We start from the raw sequence: 21,818 nt of genomic DNA, 5'->3' as shown, positions 1-21,818 counted from the left end.
TCCTGCCTCAGATCAGATTTTATTGCATATGGGCAGAAGATTTTGCCTTTAGATTGATTGGATTTGGAAATGTTTCCCACAGTGCTCATGGGTTCATACATTTCCTCACCAGGCTCCCCATGTACTTCCTGTCATGTTCCCGTGACACTAAAACTATCTTCTGTGGCTTAGCACAGGGGTGCCAAACTCATGTCATGTCTCAGGCCAGATTCAGATGGTGGGGTTCCTTGTGGTCTGGATCTAGCTCAGGGCATGTACCTTAGGGTTACCATATGTCTGGGTTTGCCCAGACATGTCCTTTTTTTTTGGACTTCTGTGCTGCATCCAGGTGGGTGTTTTTAAAAAAGAGCAAATGTCTGGGTGTTCTGCTGTCCCAGACTGGCTGATTCAGGCTGGGAGCAGTAGGCAAGGTGATTGGTTGTTGGGTTCATGCACTCCCCGCGCAGGTTCAGGCAAGCCAGCAAGAGAGAGAGTGTGTATGTAAGCAGCATGGCTGGGCAGAGGAAGGGGGGCTATGGGTCGGGAGTGAGGGGCACGAGATGGGTGACTGGGTTGGGTTTGCACGGCATTGGCAGTGCCAGGGGGCTGCAGATCAGGAGTGAGGGGCACCAGCAAGGGGTGGGGGGCAGGGTACTGCTGTTTGGGAGTGAGGGGCACAGGCAGGGCTGGGGTCAGTGGGTCTGGAGTGAAGGGCAGCAGCAGCATGGGAGGAGAGCATGTGGCTTGTCAGTGAGGGGCAGAATGAGCAGGCGCAGGGCACTGCTGCCCCCCCCCAACATATTCTCCTCTGACCACCTCCCCTGCCGATAGGTGTCCTCTTTTTTGGACCTGGGAATATGGTAACCCTAGGCATGGTATTTCTCTGCCTTGAGGACTATGGTGCCTCCAGCTATGGGCCACATAGCAGTTCCAACTCAGGGTATACAGTGTCTCTGGCTCTGGTATGGGATAAGTGGTGGCTTTAGTCCATCCAAAGATCATGTCCATGAGGGCTTATGGACTCTGAATTCTGCAGAGCCGATAGAGTGCCTCCATGGGCCAGATCTAGCCCCCAGGCTATGTATTTGACACCCCTGATCTAGCAGGCCTCTGTGAGGTTTTGAAGCATCTTATATTTTCCTCCACACCCAAACAGAGTACAGGCACACTAATGACATTACAGTGAGGGTTTCCACTCTGTGGACGAAAGCAGGATTTGCCTGCAAGCTGTTCAACAAGCTCCTCTCTTGTTCTCCCCATGTCTGTTTATGAATTGTGTATAAAATGCTTGGAAACTAAGATACCAGACACAAAAGGGAAACAACATAGCAACTCTCCATCCTAGCAGAATAGCATATGGAATAGACAAGAGAAAAGCTGAGAGTTTCCAGGTAGCCAAGCAGGTCATTGTAATTGGAGACCATGTTCACACCAAGGTAGCCAGACTTCATGCAAATAGAACAAAGGAAGGGGAAGGTGGTGGGGAGAGGAGGAATTAGAGCTGAAAAATTTAAATCAGCATTTTGTTATTTGCGTGGTTTCAAGCTGGCTTACTAAGACAAACTGTAAAGGACAGATAAAGTGCAACATGGAATTAACTGCATAGGTTCATAGCAGCCTAGCATGTGTTCTACCTGCAGCATAAGTCACTTCAAAAAGGGCAAAAAAGTGAAACGAAGATGAACAACAAAAAAAACCTCCAGACGTGCAGCAAAATTGTAGACTGACAAAACCAGGAAACTAAACTTGACACAAGAGATATTCGACTCTTTGCAGTAGGGGGTAAGGGTGGAATTAAGCCATAGTCAGGACTTAGCACAAGAATGCCTGTCAAAGAATTGTGGCTTTGTTCACACCCAGCTAATGAAAGAATCCATTGAGGACTGAGGGCCCTTGCTTCCAATGAAATACAGGGTCAAACTCTTATGGACTTCAATGGGACTCAAAAGGGCACATCTACAAGCGTGCAGGATATTTAGTACTTGCTGTTACTACTGCTGTTACTGCACAGTCCTGGTGCTGTGCAGGTTGTTTCTGATGCTATTGCGCAGTAGCATCTGCATCATGGCTTCCTGCCTGCCAATGCTAGGTCACCATAGCAACAAGCTACAGTGATGTAGTTTGTCATTACAGCAACGTAGCGTTGTCATATATATGCACCCAAAGACATGTGGGTCAAAGAGAAGCAAAATCAGTAAAGAAATGTGGAAAACTGGATTTTGCCACCAAATAAACTCTCCATTCCCAGTCCTTGGTTGTAGAACAGTCACAAATTTAGGATCCTATTGTGCCTACATTGTTGGGGTAGTGGAGAGTAACTACTGCAGAGGGAGCTGTTGGAGGAATTAGGACTCCTTCCGATACAGCTCCGTGTAATGGGTGAGTTCTGTGGATGTCTGGATTTACCTATACTATACTTATTCCATCTTCTCTTAGGCTGAAAGCAAAGATCAGCATGCTTGCTCTCTTTCCATCCAGTCCAGGTAGAGACAGGGCTGATAGTCTGTCCCAAAATTCTCTTATACCTCATAAAGTAAAGAGGATTAGGGACAAAAGGGAAAGAGAGAATGAGCTAGAGGGGATGAGTGCCCCGAGGAATGACTTTATCTGGAATACACAAAATCCTAAGAATTGTTCTGGAAATCAGGAGCCAACCCTGATCACTTTGGGGATTCACTAACTCTTGCCTCCTGCTCACTAGAGATTAATCTGATTGAACTGAATTTTGGCCAGTTCCATGGGCAGGGCTTCCACAAGACTTTGCAGTTGGTGTCTCATCAAGGCTTCTCAAATTGTTGGTCAAAGGCTGACTTAAGCTTGTGCCCTTCTAAATCACATTCAGTAACCAAGAGGAATGGAAAGACAAGCATCTCAAGAACAACACATGCCCACGATGTGGATACCTCACCAACCTGGCTCAGTTCATTCCTGAAAGTGATGCCCTAAAAGTTGAACCCAGAGGAATGATAGCCGAGGGCAAGGCAGAACCATCCATTTTCTGTAATTCCAAGAGTAGAATTTGGGGAATACCAGCAGTGATCAGAAATGCCAGCTTTGGTTGGAGAATTCAGGTCAGACGCATACATCTTCTAGCCCAGACAACTAATACACCCAACAAAACAACACAATAAATAAATAGGCATTTACACTCGATTTAGGGGTCAAAATGTATAGCAATAATTTGTTTCAGGAGTAAACAGAAACTCAGTCTGAACTTTACTTGCAGCTGTTGCACATTAATGAACAGCATATGCAGTGTGCAGGGCCAGAAAGGTAGAGGACAGCTTTGTTCTAATATTCCTCTAGGATTTTCTTTTTGGTGCCTTTCTCTCTGTTGCCTGAGTCTGGTTATGTCCTGTCTTCCATCCTTCATACCACAACTGTTAGTTTTACATTCAGACTCAGTGACTTTTGTACATCTAAAGCATAAGCCTGCTCTTCTGTGACTTTAAACTTCTGCTGCTTTAATGCTCAGAACATTACTGGGTGTCTCTCTATCCATTTTCTTCCCTTTCTTTCTGTGGGTCTGCTGTGTAGATGCATAAATTTCTACCTCTGGAGGGAGGGATGCATTATTCTTAATCAAAACTTGAGAAGGTAGCAGGAGGAGGTGCAGCTGCAGATGAGCATTATCTAATTCAGCCATCCTGTCATGTGAACATCTCTGCTTAATTTAATACAATTATTTCATCAGTGAGGATAATATCAGCAGCATGATTCATTTATACAACATGTTTCACAACTGCTTTTACCTCTCGGCTCTTATCATCACTACTGATAATTTTACAATGAGTGACTGTGGGGGAAAAGCTGCCATTATCTTTCTGCATGTGGACAACTGTACTCTCAGGGGGTAGTGATTTTTGAAGGGGGTGTGTGTGCATGTGTGTTCATGCAATAGCACCTCTGTTATTGATACATTTTGGTTAGACGTTTCTGGATAAACAAGGCACTAAATGGATAAGCCACTGTCTGGCTCTGTTGTTCAGTATGCAACAATAGCATCATTGTCTTCTTCCCCAGACATGCCAGTAAGTGCTCCATATTTTGCATTTCTCTTGAAATGAAGATCTCCATGAAACAGAAACAGTGTGAGGGAGTGAGTCTGTGGTTTTGTTTCTGGAGAGATGGGAGATGCATTCTTGGAGAAGCCCTTTATCTGGCTTCTTATTTCTAACTCATTTGGCATTGATTTGTACCATCAAGGTCATTTAAATAGGCAGTAATATGTGGTGAATGTGTTCCCAGAGGTTGTGAAAAGCTTCTTTAGCAGAGCACACTAGGTTGTGCTTATGCCAGGTCATTGAAGCCCATTTGTATGGCCAGTCAGATGATGTACACTAGTTCACGATTTTGTAATAAACTGTACAATCTAGACCTTTTAATTTGTGCTATTGTGTGAGGCAGTGCTTGGATTTAAAGAAGAACTAAGTGATTCCATAATTGTATGTTAGTTGTAGATTAATCTGTAAAATAAGCAAAGAAGCTCAATTAAGAAAATCCAGATTAATATTTTTGATTTTTTTCCCCACTGGTGTTGATCCTTTTCTGAGAATGATGCACTCCTCTAGGTCAGCTCTCTTTCAATCAGTTCCCACCATATGAAGTGACATTATTTGTATAAACGATTTCTGAGAGCCTCTGGAAATCATACCCCATCCCTATGCTGGCAAATATCCAATTGGTTTCAGTGGGGCTTTTGCCTAAGGGCTGAATAGAGACTGTAGGACCTGTCCCATGGAAACATGAGGGAAATCCTCATTATGATTGGCTATTTAATGGCACAGTTATGGCAACTTTTGGAGCTGGGATTCCTAAGTTCTATTTAAGACTGCCACTGACATCTTGCATAACTTTGAGCAAGTCTTTTGATTTCTATCCACCTTATTTTTCTCAGCTGTATTCATATTATTGAAATAACAATTTACATTTGCAGAGGGCCATATAAATATTATAACATGGGCTTGGAGCAGGCATAACCTGCAAAGAGCATTTTGCTTAATTAAATGATGTTTGTAAAACACCTAGAAATTCTCAGAAGGCAGCTTTGTTCTACTTAACCCTTATGCTTCAGTTGAAAAACTCAAAGCTCTTCAAATCCAGCTGGTTCCAAGAAGCAAAATTCAGATCTTGGATACTGAATATCTTTCCCTCCCCTGCATCACTCTTCCCATTCACTTCACAACTTCTCCCCCATTCACCCCCCAACAGTATAGTTCAGGCAGTTTCAGGTTTGCATTTTTGCTTTTACTCTTTATAAGCCTCAGGACTGGGTGCATAAATTTAGATCAGATGTAGGATCTGACATTCCCTCAGCCCCATATTTAATGAGGTTTTGGTATGGTTAATGTTAGTCTTTCATCCAAGGAAAGCAAAACACGAAGTCTGTGTGAAAGAGGTACTGTATTAGTACCACCATGGCACATGGGACTGAATCTCCATAACAATGGATTGGTCCTGCTGTGTGCACTTTATTTTAGCAGGCTTCGTGGTTGTTTTTGTTTCTGCTTTATTCTCCAAATGTATTTCTTAATTTTTTGTTTTGTTTTGTTTTGTTAACTAAACATGCCACTTTTTAAAGGAAACATTTCATAACCTTTAATCGAGATCATATTTTACTTTCATCACATCTGTGTTTATATTATTACAAGCCTTTTGGGTCTTAATGTCTTCTGCTCTAAGCATTAATCGTTTCGGCTGATACATAAATAAATGTTTGACTTTGTTAACTCTTTTAAAAAATGGTCTGCTCTTATCAGTGGCATCTTAGAATAACTCTGTGTGTCAAAAAAAAAGGCAGAGGACAAAACAATTCTGGATTTCCACCAATAAAAGTAAGTGTGGGGATCAGTGCTGGACTCTGATACGTCTAGGAAAAAAAATTTATTTTGCCTTAAAGTTACAGTCTACTTCAAGTGAACATATTAGATTTAATGTTTATTTTCCCTACGTCCCTTTTCACTGCCAAAGGTTGTAATGGGCCTTTGGTACAAATGAGAGTTAGTCCCAATAATACATAACAAGGCAACCTAATACTGTACTAGGTAAAAAAAAATATGGTACTTGTTAAAATATTGTACTAGTTAAAACCTAATATTATACTAGTTAAAAAAATAATGGTAGAAGACTAAATGCCAAGCTCTTGTCTCATTTATGCTGGTGTAAATCTATAATGAAGTTAATGCAGATCTTCCAGATTTTAACTGGGAGTAGAATCTGGTCCAGACCATTTTGAAATGTATGTATGCAAGCAGGGAAAGAGTAAAGTGGTTCTCTGAATATTGAACTAGGGTTGTAATGGAGATCCTCACACTTAATACATTAGTACATTATGTCCTCCCCTGAAAATATTTGTTATGTATGAGATCTTTGCCTGGTGTAAATTGGCATAGCTTCAGTGGATTCAGTGGAACTGCTTCAATGTATACAACCTCAGGATCCAACTTGGACTAGATTTTCAATGGCGCTGCAGGTTGAATGTGGGTTTTAGAAGGTTCTTTGAAATATTATGAAATCCAAACATGGAAATAATATCACATTGTAAATACATGTAATAGCTCCAAACTGTTTACTCATTCTTCTGTATTCCTATACAAGCCTGTGTGACCTCTGATTAATTTACCATTAGCCTGAACACACAATGAAAATGAATGAAGGGACAATTTGGAATGACATTTATCAGCTCTGGAACTGTCAACTTCTATTATTTCCACAAGGCCTTACACTTCTTGGCTCCAGAGAAAGCTGTGCTGACTAGAATAAAGCTTAGCACCAGGAATAGCTGCAACACAAACAGCTTCATCACTGGATGCCTTGGACAGAGAGACCACCTACTTCATTTCCAACTTATATTAAATAAAACGTAAAAAAATAAAACCATTCTTTTGTGAACTAATACAAAACCTTGTACATCACACTGTATAAAAAAATAGAAGAAAAGGATGGGAAGCTCTTTGGGACTAGATAACCAGCTGTTGATGATACAGTAGCATGGCAAAAAGCCCTGAAATTCTAGGGTGGTGATTCTCAACAAGGGTGTCGTAGTGTCCTGAGGTGCCTTGAAATCCTTTCAAGGGTACTGCATGGTGCCATGCAATGTTAGCACTGTCAGGTGTGCAAACATGATTCATTGATTCACAAGATAAATCAAGAGCTTTCAAATAGGAATTCATAGCATTAAAACATTCTGACCTGTTGTGGTCTTTTTGAGTTCTATGCAGAAAAAGAACTGCTCTATTATTCTTCTGTAGTCAAAAATGGGAAAATGAGCTGGCATGATGAGTGCCTTCAGTCTAAAAGTATTCAGAACTACTGCTTTAGGATGCAAATTTGAATCCAGCCTAGACTGAAGGTGAAGATAAGCCATTCCCATATGAGGGCTGTTTGGTGGCCTGTATGAAACAAGGCAATGGTCTCGGTCAGGTTTCTAATGGAAAGACAGCATGTTGCACAGTTCAGCTAATCAAAACCTTTTTAGACTGAATGGAGGAAAGCTAGTAGGGAGGTTTGCACTACTTGTATTCTCTTCTGGGTAGCCGGGAATGCTCGTCTGCACATCTCCTTAACATAGAGTTGTTGGATTTGTTGGTTAATTTTTAGGTGGTGCTTTCTGATGAACTATTCCTGTATAGATCTTTCACCAACACAATTACACTATTGTTTTCTATTGAAAACATTGGAACATTAGGATAAACCCTATTTTAGTTAGCAATACAGTTATTTAATCATATTATGATATGAACATCTGTCTCAGGACTAGATTTATATTTCTTGATTTTTAAGAAAAGCAGGTTCTTTTGCAATCCAAAAGTGTTTATTAAACTGGGTAAACTTTTCAAAAGCAAGCAAGGGACTTACAAACTTGTGTTTTATGGCAAGCCAGTGGGATTTGGCTCCTGAATTTTTAAGTCATTTTTGGAAGTGGGTCTTAGGTTCCCAAGTCACTTTTAAAAATGGTATTCATTCTTTGATGATGATGATGCACAAGTTGCATCTAGGACAGCTTGAATAGCACTTTACAAATATTTTGTGTCCATTATTCCCCTTATTGTTTTAAGTTGTAATTTATTTTCATTTGTGACAGTTACAAAAGTGTAAAAATAATCAAATATACAAATATCACAAAAGTGCTTGCTTGTTGGATAATTGCAAGGAATATAACAGTGCTTTGCAAAATGATATGTAGATTGCTTGGCGATGGATTCATATTTCTGTAACACACTTCTCTATAGACCACTGGAAAAATCCTTGTTTATTGCTGTACGCTTCCTGTCACAGAACTGGAATTATTGTAGCAGTAGAAATTGTCTCTACCTATAACAGTCAGATATTATGGACCTGCTTCTGCTCTCATTTGCATTGCTGTAGATCAAGAGTAGTTCCAAAGGAGTCAATACACTTATAACCAAAGTAAAACGTATGAAAGGAGATCAGAATCAATCCTACTACGTCTATAACTGAGCCCATGCAAGAATGCATGGGTATGACTGTACAGTTCCTTTAAACTGAGGATGGTCTGTCTTCCTAACTCACAATTGGAGGAGGAAAGCTGATACACTGGGGAGTTTACAACAGTATCGTTAACATATTGTGTATTTGGCATGCTGGGATAGTAGCAGGTAAGTACATGGTGGAAAGGTCCGGGTTCAAATTATCAGTTCCAGACATTAAAAAGGAAAACAGGATTTCATGGATCCTTCTTTGTTTTTTTGTTAGCTCTGGCTTATGTAACCAAGATTTATTTAATTTATTGCACATTCGTGTTTATTGCTGTGTATCTATAACCCCCAAACCCATAGCAAGCAGGTGACAATCCCATTGATTTCAGCAGTATCTACATATTCTTTGTGAATTTGGCCTAGGCTTTCAGTATTACCAAAGGAGTAATTTGCTTGGTTCATATAAAAATTCAGAAATGTAGTTGCTTATTTAAAATTGTTGAAATCACTGATAGAGATTTGAAGTTGAAAATATTGCAAAACAGTCTTTTCTGGTTCTGATTGGATAACAATTAACCAGGAATTATCTTTCTGCTTTTTTGGTGCTTGCAAGTTCAGAGAAAGAGACACTGGAACTGAAATAAAAATTAATTTCATCTACTGAAACAAATTTACCCACATTTTATAATTACCGAAGAGTACTGATTTGGATTTGGACTGAATATTAGGCAAAGATTGTGTTCAGTACATTTATCCATCATCTTAAGCTTTCCTTTTTAAATGACAAAATATTATTCTGAATGTATTCCCCATTTAAATGTGTAAGTAATATATTTTGTAAATGCAAATAACTTTATTCAGTGTAAACTCTTAGGAACAGAGCACAAAGAAGGAATGTTCTTTAATTCTGTCAGGCAGAAGTTCTCTTTCCTGTGCCATTTTGATTTCCAGTTGATATAACATGATGATATAACAGGCAGTGTTGCAGTGGATTTTAAGATCACTAGTTTTGCAGATTCATATGTACTGAAAGTTGCTATCTGTGCATGGATGAGTTGTGGCAAGAGCAGAATAGTTGTAATATTCTTTATTTTCTTCTGCTTTTGGCAGGATGAAGTGGCTCAGCCACTGAACCTCTCAGCCAAGCCCAAGACATCAGATGGCAAATCTCCCACGTCGCCCACCTCTCCTCATATGCCAGCTCTGAGAATAAACAGTGGGGCCAGTTCACTTAAATCTTCTGTGCCAGCAACATTAGCTAGCCCTTCAGCCAGAGCTAATACAATAGGTGAGTTCAGCTTCTTTTGTTCTTTTTGCAGAATGGTCATTATTAAAAAATCAGTATGATGTCACACAGTAGCGTATAAAGTATTACAGGTGGAACCTTACTCTGCATTTAGTGAAGTCCATGGAAAAGCTCCTGCTGACTTCAGCTGTTTATGATACAAATCCCACCTCTCCATCAGAATTGAAAAAAATCTCTATTACTTCTCTGTATGATGACCTGACTGATATATGATAGAAGTCAATAAATGATGACTCTTTAATAGCAACCACTGTACTACAGCAATTCAGACATTTTACTGTGTTATTTAGAAGCATAAGCAGTTGATGAATAAACTTTAAAAAACCATGAATAAACTTCAGAAAAATCCTGAAAGTTATATGCCTGCATATGCATACAGTTCCTTAGAAAATTACAGGTTTAATGCATAGTCCACTGAAAAGCTGCATGGGGCTTTATTTTAGCTTAATCTACCAGAGAAAATATTAATGGCTAACTGAAAAATAACCAGGTTCATTTCAAAACATATTTTACACTGTATCCTGCAAATAGTCTGACTAGCTGCTTTGGTGGTGCTCTCTAATAGGCCTGTGCGAAGCTTTGGTCCCTGATTTGATTTGGTGGAGATTCAGCCCAATTCAGTGGCCAAATCTCTGAATCTTAACTGAATCAGGAGACCCTTCAATCTCCGCAAATCGAATCAGAACCCTCCGAATCAATTTGGAGAGATTCAGAAAAATGCAATGATTCGGACATAGACACAGCTTTAAATGTTTTTTCTACATACCTCAAGGTACCAGGCAGCTTGTGAATGCTGCGATGGTGAGGTAGATGGAGTGTCCCACAAGAGCACGGGGAGCTCCCCACCATGCTCAGGTGCAGACCCAGAAGTGGACCAGAAGTACTTCCGGGTCTACCGGAGACTGTGCCGGGCCCCCCCACCCCTGTGTTCCCCCTGGCTTGGCGACTGGTGCCTTCTGGGTCTGGGTGGCCACCTGGGGTCCCCCCCACAGCCAATTGCTGAGCCAGTGGGGTGCGGGGGGCATGGAGTGGGAGGGGGAGCAGTGCATTCAGCAGTAGACCTGGAAGTGGACCAGAAGTACTTCCACATATGTGTGTAAGTGTTAAAGATGATCCTGTTCCCTAAAATTCTTAATGTTAAGTGGGTCAATATAACTTGAATTGAGTTTCAGTCTCTTATTTTTAGGCGGTAGAATGAGGCATTCATATATTTACTCACTATAAGATTTCATTGACCTTCCTCTCAATTATTTGGGTGCTAGCCACTGTCAGAGACAGGACAGTGAACTAAGTGGACCATTGGGCTAATTTAGTACAGCTATTTGCTGTTTTTTATTTTCATATTGCATTGAAATCTTTTGAGCCCTTGAGCCTTTTTCCCCTATAATGTATATGTACTCCACTAAAGTTCAGTGTGGTCCATATTCCAACTGTGCATGCACCAGTGACACCCACACACATGTCCAGAGTTTCATATATAAACCTCAGTATGCAGACATAATTACCATTAATGCTGATGAGAGTGATGGTTACATGCAACAAATTGAAAATACTCCTATGCTTGCCATAAGAGTATTTTATCTGGTATACATATTCTATAACATTGCATAAATGTTTCATAAATATCCCATTGTTAATTGTTAATGCATGACTTGTTATGTATTATTCTTATTAGACCTAGACTCCTTAACTTGCTTGGCTAGTAATGTATTTGCATCTTTAATCTGGTTGGCCCTGCTACTCTCCATGTACAAAGGACTGAGTTTTAATTTTTTTCACATTAAAACCTTTGTGCTTAGGAGGGCGAACAGCATATTTAGGCATGGAGTTAAGCATCTGACCTGCATCTTAGTGGCATGACACCTCTTGTTCTTTCCTGTTCAGTCCTCATTCTCTTTCCTCCTGGTATTTTTCCTAGATTTGAGACCCCTGCAATTTACTTTTCTCCTTTCAACAAAATGCAGATTTTGAAATGCTGTACCTGTAATGAGTGATAATGTAATTGGATAAAAGCTGCGAGGATGAATGGAGCTTTAAAGGTCACTCTTGTAAGAAGAATTAATGTGTTATACCATTAATAAACCATGGAAAACTGTGGAGCAAAAGATAACATACTTAAGTTATTGTTAATGACATAGAGTTCACGGCTGTATATCTCCTAGCTACAAATATAGAAAGTGACTTTTTGAGGTTGCTGAACAGTATCACTGCGCATACTGCATAAGATAAGCTGGCTTTCAATGTGGTATAAGAAGTGGACAGACATAGGCTGCTCCTATCAAAAATCTGTCCTTTTTTTTGGAGGACTGGATGAATTCAAGGCGTCGTAGGAAGAAGGCTAGAGATTAGTGCTTGTTGCTAGGTAACTAATTCAGATCCAGCCAAAGTCACTACCATGTAAAAACAAGTTCTTATGTTAGGGCCTCTGTCCCCTACCTGATGCTCACATACCTCTTCACATCTGCTGCATTTAGGATCGTGGCTGTTTTCAGTTTGTTTCTGTATTTAAACAAAAGTAAGATAGCCCTCTTTGCTCTCAAGGCAAAAAGTAAAAAGCGAGTTGTATTAAAAAATCAGCCAATCCAGGTCTCCCAAATTACCTAGGCCACAAAGAGAATTCCCAGATGTTCTGTTCTTGTGGGCTGCGCAGCACTGGGTAGGGAAACTGAACTGCCTTTTCACCTTGAAAGACAGATCGCTCCAGGGACCCAGTACAAGGGTTGAAGCACACTGAATAAGAAGAGGCTTCCAGCGCTCTCAAGGGGTTGAGGGAAGAGGTCAGACCCACTTTCCTGAGCTGCCGATAGGCCAGCACGTTCCTCCAGCATGAAATTCACATAAAAGCCCTGTTTTAAAATGAGTCCTTCAGGCTACTTGTTGTCAGTGCTCAGCATTGTGCTCCACGTTCTGAACAGGCTCACCTTGTTCAGATACATCTGAACGATGCTATGTTCACAGCATTGTTCAATTGTATCTGAACAAGGTGAGCCTTTTGCACATATCAGAAAGAGTGTAGAGTATGTAGCTGGTCAAGTAGTGCATGTGGCCTGATCCAGCCCAGCCACCCAGTATATCATGCTATACCTTGAGTAGTCTCAGATATCCTTCCCACCTTTCCATCCAAGTGTTTCTTTTAAGAAACAGGTATATTTCTAGTTGTTAAAACCAGAAACAATTTCTCATTTTTCTCCATTTTCTCTAACATCTAGATGGTGTCCTGGCAATCCTTGTGCAATGTATGGAATGTATTGTATATAATGCAGCTCCCCTCTGTCAGTAATTCATTGCTACCCTAAATAATAATTTACATTCAACACACGTCTATATTAATCATTTCCCCATGCACACAAGCATCTTGGCACCTTAGAAAAACTTAAGTGGTGCTTGCTTTTATTCCCTGTCATGTGCTGAACCTTCTTAAGTTAGTGGTACTCAGAAAAACAAATAGTCCGGAGAAAGGCGTGCATCCCCTTTCTTAGGCAAATTCAGCTCTGCTGCATTTTGTAACTACTATACCTAGCCTAATCAACAGCATTGCTGGATTTTGGTATCACAGTTTGTTTGCTTTTTAATTTATTTTGACAAACTGCAAGCTTGAACAGCAACAGATGCAAGGTGAGGGAAGGACCAAGCAATTTGTTTATTTGCAGGGAGTGGGGAGGATGGAGAATGCCTTGATACTGTTGAGTAGGTGCAGGTTACAGCTTTCCTTACAGTGAGAAAGATGTCAGTGGCCTGGAATTACTGAGTTAGGTCATTAGATAAAAAGAAGTGATGTAGAGTGAGTGAGTTAATTTTATGTAACACTGGTAGTGTTTTGGGCTATTTAACTGAGAAGTATTTGTTGATCTTATTCCCTGGCCTCCAACTCCACAGAAACTTTTGCTTTCAACCTTCCAAAGGAGACTGAAACACCAACCCGATTCTGCTCATAATTAAAAAAAAAAAAAGGGGGAGGGGGAGGAGAGGGGGAGAAAAAAATCCTTACAGCAGTGCTGCACTGAACTAATCTGACATCAGCTTCTTCCACTGAAATGTTTTAAGCAGCAAGACAATGTTCTATGTTTTTTGGCAATCAGCGGATCAGATAGAAGAGTCTAGCAATACAACAAGGATGTGTAATCTGACATGATTAGACAAGGCTCTTTAGGAACAGAACATTCATAATTGAGACAAAGAAAGAGTATTAATAACACTTTCCTAACACGGCAGTTAGCCATTTTATATTTCCTTTCTTTAATCTTAGTGTTTTTCAACAAATCATGGGATTTAATAGCGTGTTTTGGCAGATTAGAGGATTTATAGCCCAGATGTTTTTTGTTCTAAAAATGGATTAGGGTGTAAAGTTTGCTGGAATCCATGGAACATGTTGAGGCAAGCCGGTCATTTTGTGTGTGATTAGTGCCTGCCTTCTGTCTCACAGTCCCTCCATCTGTCACAATTCACCAATGGATCTGGTTAGATTTAGCCTCATGTCACAAACAGAAGTCCCTTTTCTGGGCAATTTCATATTACAGATTCATTTTATGCCATTTTTATGCCCTAGTTAAAAGATAGAAAGGGGTGTGTGTGTGTGTGTGTGTGTGTGTGCGCGCACAGGCATGTGTGTGCATGTGGAGAGGGAGTGATAGATATTAGCTTTTCCTCTAATGTTTGAAAAATAGACAGGGGCTTGGAGTCTCCCATCAGTATTCTATCCTGCAAATCACATGCAGATCATAATAAGTATAATCTACAGTATGCTAAAGGAAAAAAAAAATGACAAAGTGTCACATTTAAAATTAAATAGTATTAACTGTGCTGGTGATGCTTGTAACATTTTAAAAGGAAGTAATTCACTGACTGCTAGGGCTAAGCCCTGGGCTGTGAATTTTTAGCCAAACAGTGGACATTTGACCTCCTATCACGGCATGAATAGAATGGGAACATAGGGCCATGTAGCTGTAGTTTCTTATATATTTCTGAATGACAGGTGGTGGTGGGGAGCATTCAACGGATGAGATTTCTCTTCCCAGCCATTATGCACTTTGTATCTATAGCAAACCACCGCCACCTGTGGTTTATTTTAATGTATTCACGTGTTTTAAGAAGGGGAAGAATAAAAAGGGCTACTTTTCATAGTTTGGGATTGCTTGCATGATCAAAGCCTCCCCCTTCCCCTATCAAGTTACACCCTGCTGCATATGAACTTCAGGGCTGATCTCTAGATTGTTGGGTAAATATTGAAACTAACAGCATCAAGTATCAGAGTGATGCTATCAGAACTAATGTTTCTCATGGTTTATATCCAGGTGGGCCTGTCTCAAAATTTCCAAGCAGAGACAGGTTTATGGGGGTGCTCCTTCTCTTTTGTTGCCTTCTCATGTAATGGTGCCTAAGGAAAGCATTGGTGAGTTTGACTGACAAAAACTGAAATGTTTTCTTGTAACCTGTGTTTTCTTTTTAAAGATATCCTTTCTTCTATCACGTCGTCAGGTTATTTAAATGACCACGATGCTGTTACCAAGGCAATTCAGGAGGCCCGACAGATGAAGGAGCAGCTTCGGAGGGAGCAACAGGTGCTTGATGGGAAGGTGGCGGTTGTGAATAGTCTGGGTCTCAATAACTGCAGGACAGAAAAGGTGAGTTCCTAAGACTCCCTTTTCTGATAGCCATATTGTCTTTCCTTTTGCATTTTATACATGCATATAGTCTCTCACTCATTGTTAGTTATTCTCTTTCTCTCTCCCTTAACCCTTTTCTTTTCCTTTTCTGCTCTGTCTCCATCCTTTCTTCTAGAACTGCTTAAAAAACACACCCAACAGAGATCTGGAGACAGTCAAGGGAAAAAACCCCAGTAAAACATAGTTAAACTCCTTATGAGAACTTCAGAGACCACTAATTCTCTGTTCCAAACTGTCATTATGTATTATAGCTAGGTGATCTTTGAAATATCTGGGTCTGAGTGGAAATCTGTCTTTATGGAAATGCTTACATGTGTTTGTGAGATGAGCTGGATTTGAAAATATTCAAGCTTCTTTAGGAATATAAGCTATGCTGATACTCAGGCTCAGCTCTTGGGTATTTAGCCTTATGAGGTTGTCATATATGATGTTTTGTGACCATTGCAATGTAGCACTGTCAAGTCCTGTTAGATGACTTAAGAAAATTGAAAAAACAGAGATTTGACAGCACAAACTGCACCAAATACATCCAGCAAAACTGAGAAGCACTGGAATTGATGCATTCATTCTCATTCTGAAGGGGTCTGTAAAGCTGTAATATATAGGAAAACCATCAAGAAGGAAAATATTTTTTCCTAACGTACCACTTGTGTGGATTGGATCTAGCACTGCTTTTTTGTCTTGGGGATCAGGACTCTCAGTGCCCAGGGTGACCTGATTTTCTACGGAAGCTCTTCTGGCTTCTTTCAGCTCCTCTGCTCCTGGCTGAAGGGAGTAAATAGTTAATTGATCCCTTCTTGGCCCTTTATAGTGAGATGAAGACAGTGCTGCTATTTAGGACAGAAAGTTACAAAAACTCTTACATGCTTCACAAATTCATTTTTTTAAAAAGATTTTCCTTGATTTTTCTAGAGATGAAATGTGTCTCATATTATTAACAAATAATCAAAAAGTATACCACTGCATTTATTATAAACTGTACTGTATTGAAACCTTGGTTCTTATGCCTTTTTCATCCCTGAGTATTCGAGTGAGTCACTCAGATGGATAAATAGAATAAAAATGATCAGCTACTTAACAGTAACTTGAAAGTCAGTCATCCTGGGAAGCTTGTGAGTCAAACAATATTGTCCAGAATGAGCAGATTGCTAATTTGGATCACTTTCCAGTTTCCCTGGTTTTTAGATGGAGTTTGATCAATAAGCTATGAGAAGCCAGCAATCTGGGTAATGAATGCTAAATGTACATGTGAGCCTGTCACTACTGTACTTTTTTACCAGCCTAGCATGGGTGCAAATGATGTAGAAATGGCTCCAATTTCATGCACTCTCCTGATAGGAAGGGGGAGATAAAGAGGTCAGTGTAATAGGTGTCTGGTGGTACATAAAAAGCTCTTTTAGAAAAATAAGGGCATCAGTATAGGGAGAAAGGGACAGAGCATGTTTGTGGTGTTTCACATGGAAGAGTACCAGAAGGGAAGGGGGAAAAGTGGAGTGTCAGATATAAGAAGTGATCACAAGCACAAAGGAATTTATATTCAAATATTTAAGCATTCTTGAAAGGATGCTCGGAGCAGAAATTCCTTTTCTCTGCTCCCCATGTAGAAATGACTTTAACACTCAGCCAGATGCTAATGCAAAGTGACTCAAACTATTCCTCGCAAGCATAGCTAAATTGCCGTTATTTGTTAAGCGCATTGAATTCAGCTGTGGATACAGCAGTTGGTTGCATTCAGAAAGCATCTGTACCCTTTTTTTTTTTCTTTTTTTTAATCCTCCAAAGCAGAGACAACTCTACCTATCTCCCCCCTCTCCTCCCCTGTGCTGGCTGGGAATTGTCAAGTGACAACCGACCAAATCCTTTTGGACAGGAAGCCTTCATCCTGAGTTCTATATACTTGCAAAGCAGGCCTTGTGGTTGGATCAGGAAGCCCATTAAAAGCACTTTGATGGTATGGAAATTCATCTTCATGAAGCACCCAGGCCCCTAAGCAGCATGCTGTTTAGCTGTGGTTACAGATCAGTCATTCACATCGGAGGGCAGTAATTGTGCTGACGGCTTGTACGGCAATGGAAGTACATAAAATAATCCCAGGCCCTCCACCATGGCACTGCGAGTTAATCTTCTTTAATACAGATCAGCTGTTGTTCTAACACATGACTTTATACCGGCTCTAGTGACTCTGCACAGCCTTTTGATTAAGTAACAGGAATGAAACCATCTGTATTCACTTTATTCTGTTACTCTCCTATTGTTTAGCTCCTCCTTGTCCCTTCTGTTTTCACTTCTCACCTTCACCCCAAACATTGGGGTTTGTTTTCCTCTCTAATTCATGCCTCCTGCTTGTTCTGCAGAGGGCAAAAAGAGTTCTTTTACAGTGGGAAGAAACAGAAGGTATTTTATTTGCAACCTTTTATTACTTCTAAAGCAACAATAGTTTTATTTGGTATATTAGCTGCTGATGCTTTGTTCTGGGAGGCTCTAGTGGAGATGGGAAGGAGTCACAAAAGTCAGATCCAGATCTGAACTCTCCCAGACCATACCAGTGTTCTGGATCTGGGTTGCTGCTTCAGATGATTTATGATAGTAGGTGCAAGTTGCAAAGTTTGTATTGGATCTGTGGGATCTCAGAGTTGAAAGAGATACAGGCTTAAGGTTTGGATTTGACACAGCAAAGAGAAGGGAGAAGGCTCTGAAGTTTTGATACCTGCCTGTACCTTCCATATATTCTGGATCTTCTCATCTGGGACTTTCTTTCCAGAAATTATAACCAGCCATAGGATCTGAATTCCATCAACAAGCCCAGGCCCCAGTGTGGTCATTTAAGAGGCAGGACACCAAAGTGACAGGCTAGTGGGTTTCCTTCGCTTGTCTCACTTCCTGCAGATTAGGTAGGCATAAGATAATTACACAGGCAGTGCAGAGATTGGCTGCTTTGCCTGCACACACACATATTCAGATGTAGCTCTGCATGCTCTGCATTGGATTGCAAGATGATCGCTTTCCTTCTTACTGGCCACATCTACGTGAGACACTGACTGCACAGTAGCCCAATACTACTGCACAATAGCAACACATGGCAAAAACCATGATGTGACACTACTGAGCAGTAGTATTAGGCTATTTTGCAGTAGTATTACAAAAAAAGACATTTGTTAGTGCCACTGTGCATAATGCAGGTTACTGTTTAGTCATTTAGTACTTGTTAATAGAGTCAGCATCTTGTGTAGATATGGCCACTGTGAATGATATATCCTTATGAGTGGAACCCTGAGGTTGGTATCTAAAGCTGGGTCCATTTTCTCCAGCATTGTCAAGATATTTATAGAGCTTATTCTAGGGCAGTTTTATCCTTTTGTTGTAATCACAGCCTACCCAGAAGGATGGGTGCCTTCACACCTTCAGTTCTGAATTTTCCAGTCAGAGCATCATTAAGAATCTGTCTGCTACTGCTGACTGAGGAGGCTCAGAGAAGGAAATCACTTTTATGAATGCATGTGTTAGAGCTTTGGGGCTGTTTTTCTCATATGCTCATAACCCAGTGTCTCACTTTCATGTTCCCAGCTGGAAATATCCCTGAAGATGGCCAGGGTTATTCCAGGGTTGTCAGTTGTAGAGCAGAAGTCAGAGAGGTAGGAATTGTGTGGGTCTGGAGAGACTCTGTGCTACTGGATATATATTTATCTAGAAAAGATTTTCAGAAGTAATTAGAGTGTACAGGTGAGGCAGGTTTGGGTACCCAACCTGAGATACCTTGTGGAGATTTGACTTTCAGATGGTTTCAGAAAAATCTACAGGAAAAATATAGATTTTACTAAAACCTAATTTAATGGAGAATGCAGTAAATATATATATTTTAAATTACTTTTCTTGGAAGTCTTTCAGTATGACCCAGAAGTGTGTGTGTGTGTGTTTCTGGTTCCTTGGAAACCCAGGAGCTTAGTTTTATTTATAATTGTCATCTATAGTTAATTAGAGCTTGATATTTACTATACATAAACAATATTACCTTTTATACATGTAGCTTGAAGGCAACAGATTTTCGTCCAGAGCAAACACAGCACTGGGCAGCCTCACAAAAAAGTGGACTATGGTCTATTTGTTCAGTCAAAAAACTACATGTTCTGCTTCAAATTGAATGTACACAAATACAGGCAATGGGATGGGCATGGGTGTACATGGCATATACTACCATAATGTGCACATCTGGAAATGAACACATAACGTATGTGTCCATGCAACACCTGCATATGTTTGTTCGCACAAAACTAGCCATGAATTTTCATGAGCCCTCAGATCTGTAAACAGACTTGTATTTGCATAACCAAGCAGCTGTAAATTCACACACATAGGTGCATGAAAATGGGCCCAGTCACATGTGCTTGCATGTGTGTACAGGTATGCCCCAGCAAATACAGGTGAGTTTTTGTGAGTGTGCATGAGCACTCATAAATACACAAGCAATTCACGTATGTGAACATGCATTGATCCAGATGCCCACACATACTCATGCAGTTTGGATATGCATGCAGGCACACAGACCATGCTCACAGATAATTGTGTCCTAATACACATGCACTGTGTGCAAGTGATTTTTAACTTATGATATAAGTGCTCCCTCTTATTGCCAAGAGCATGTCCCTCTTCTAAACGACTCTGACAGGTACTTGTCTGCTGGGCTGTAACTAAAAAGCTATTTGTAACAATATTTATTCCAGCATTGTAAGCAGAAGCCTGTTTTATTACTCACGCTGATGGAACAGTAGGTCGAGGATGCCTTTCCTCCCATTTCCGCCCACCCTCCTCCCACAATCCTTCCCCCCCCCATTTCTCCCTCTTCCCTTTAACACAGTGCCAAACATGAAATGACAGTGACCAATGTTGACTTAATGTGGATGTTTAATAATGAAAAAAGTGTGTCAGTTCCAACGTGAGTTACAAATGGCAGTAAGTGTATCGGGTGGCAGCCCTGTAATAATTTTACATCCATCATTCCTTCCTGATGCCTCACTGGCTGCCTGATGGATGGGCTAGCAGAGTTAACTCTTAAGTGATCAGCTGAACTGAAGTGAATTCAATCTCAGCTTTCTCCTATGGTGAGGAGGAGTATATTAATAATATGATCTACCAGATCCTGCTCTTTGAGAAACAGAAAACTGACATTCACTTTCCTGAAGGGCATAGGAAGAAGTCACCATAGAATAGTCCTTAATGTTTTCCTTCTCTAGACTTTCCTTTATTTGATTTAAATAATATAATTTCTCCCCGCCACCCAGTGGTTAAATTTGAGCATGAGATTAAAACAAACAAACAAACGAACAAAACAAAAGGGGGAGGAGTTAACAGGAGTCAAGCTTCTCATCAATTTAGCAGACTCTCCATTGGCTTTAAAGGGTTTTTGAATCAGGTCCATGTGCTGATGAAACAATGGAAATTAGGAGCAAAGAGCAGGAAATAGTAAGTTGTTCTTGTTTCCTAAATAGAAAGACACTATCAAATCTTAGTTCAGAAGTATTATTGGTCTGCAAAAGTTAAACCCTTCTTAGTCTAATGACGTGCATAGTATATTACAGAAAAAAATGTGGCTAACACATACATTAATTTTTACATGCAAACTCAATGTACATGTAACATGCATGTCTTGTAATTTGTAGCGTACTCTATTCCTCATTGGCCTGTAAAACCATAGATAAGATGAGCAATATAATATTTTTGCTTTAGTCTCTCAGTGTGCAGAGAGATATCTGTTTGAAATAATTATTATGTAGTGTGGGGATGAGGGACTGCTTTGTGGACAGTTCACTGTAAGAGAATCTAAATCATCCTACAACATGAAAGCTAATATGTGATCTCCAGGATTTCATCCTTTTTTCATACTTAATTCCCCACTACAAGCACCCAAGTAAAACCTTCTTGCTTCTGTCTTGCTGAGATTCTTTGCCAGTAGAAATTTCTTGTGCAGGCATAGGGTGGAAGGGGTTGCAATCTCCTTTGTTAATGCTATCAACACACAGCAGACAGTTTTCAAAAGGCATGACAGCCAAGCAAGCAGGTATTATGTCATCACCCATCCATCACTTTGTATGCCAGCTTTTCAATAGGTCCAATCAACTGTCTCACCAGGATCATTCATATTAAAGCAGTAGTTTATTCACAGAGCTACTGTATCTATTGTATTTTCTCCTGAACCTTCTTTATTTTTTGTAATTTGATTAAAGTTCATGTCAGGTTTGCACACTGTAAAGATCAGAATTGTTTTTGCCCAGCATTAGCAATGAGGCTTTAAACATTACAGTTTGCCTCAGCTTAAAGTTTAGCCCCTTTTTTGCCTTTTGCTTCTTGGAGCTTGTATGTATTTATATTTACAGCCTCTGCAGTTAATGGCCACATGCCTTATTTTCACAGATGGCCAGTGGAAGTCCCTCCCCTCCC

The 21,818-nt window shown here is 40.3% G+C and overlaps 1 protein-coding gene across 12 annotated transcripts in view; it reads left to right on the top strand.

Moving 5' to 3' along the window:
• SOX5 (SRY-box 5) overlaps window positions 1–21,818 on the top strand; it is a 549,709-nt gene that overhangs the window by 504,192 nt on the left and 23,699 nt on the right. For 8 of the 12 annotated variants that reach the window (XM_019544450.1, XM_019544448.1, XM_019544444.1 and 5 more), the window contains 2 exons: window positions 9,528–9,705; window positions 15,172–15,344. In XM_019544450.1, the coding sequence (XP_019399995.1) occupies window positions 9,528–9,705; window positions 15,172–15,344 (351 nt within the window). The remainder of the gene's footprint in view (window positions 1–9,527; window positions 9,706–15,171; window positions 15,345–21,818) is intronic. The other 4 variants (XM_019544440.1, XM_019544441.1, XM_019544447.1 and 1 more) reach the window with 2 other exon arrangements.

The sequence above is a fragment of the Crocodylus porosus genome, unplaced genomic scaffold (assembly GCF_001723895.1).
Source record: "Crocodylus porosus isolate Cpor-Errol unplaced genomic scaffold, CroPor_comp1, whole genome shotgun sequence".
Taxonomy (NCBI): domain Eukaryota; kingdom Metazoa; phylum Chordata; order Crocodylia; family Crocodylidae; genus Crocodylus; species Crocodylus porosus.
Note: the sequence above shows the minus strand (reverse complement) of the source record. Positions and strands in the feature narration are given on the sequence as shown.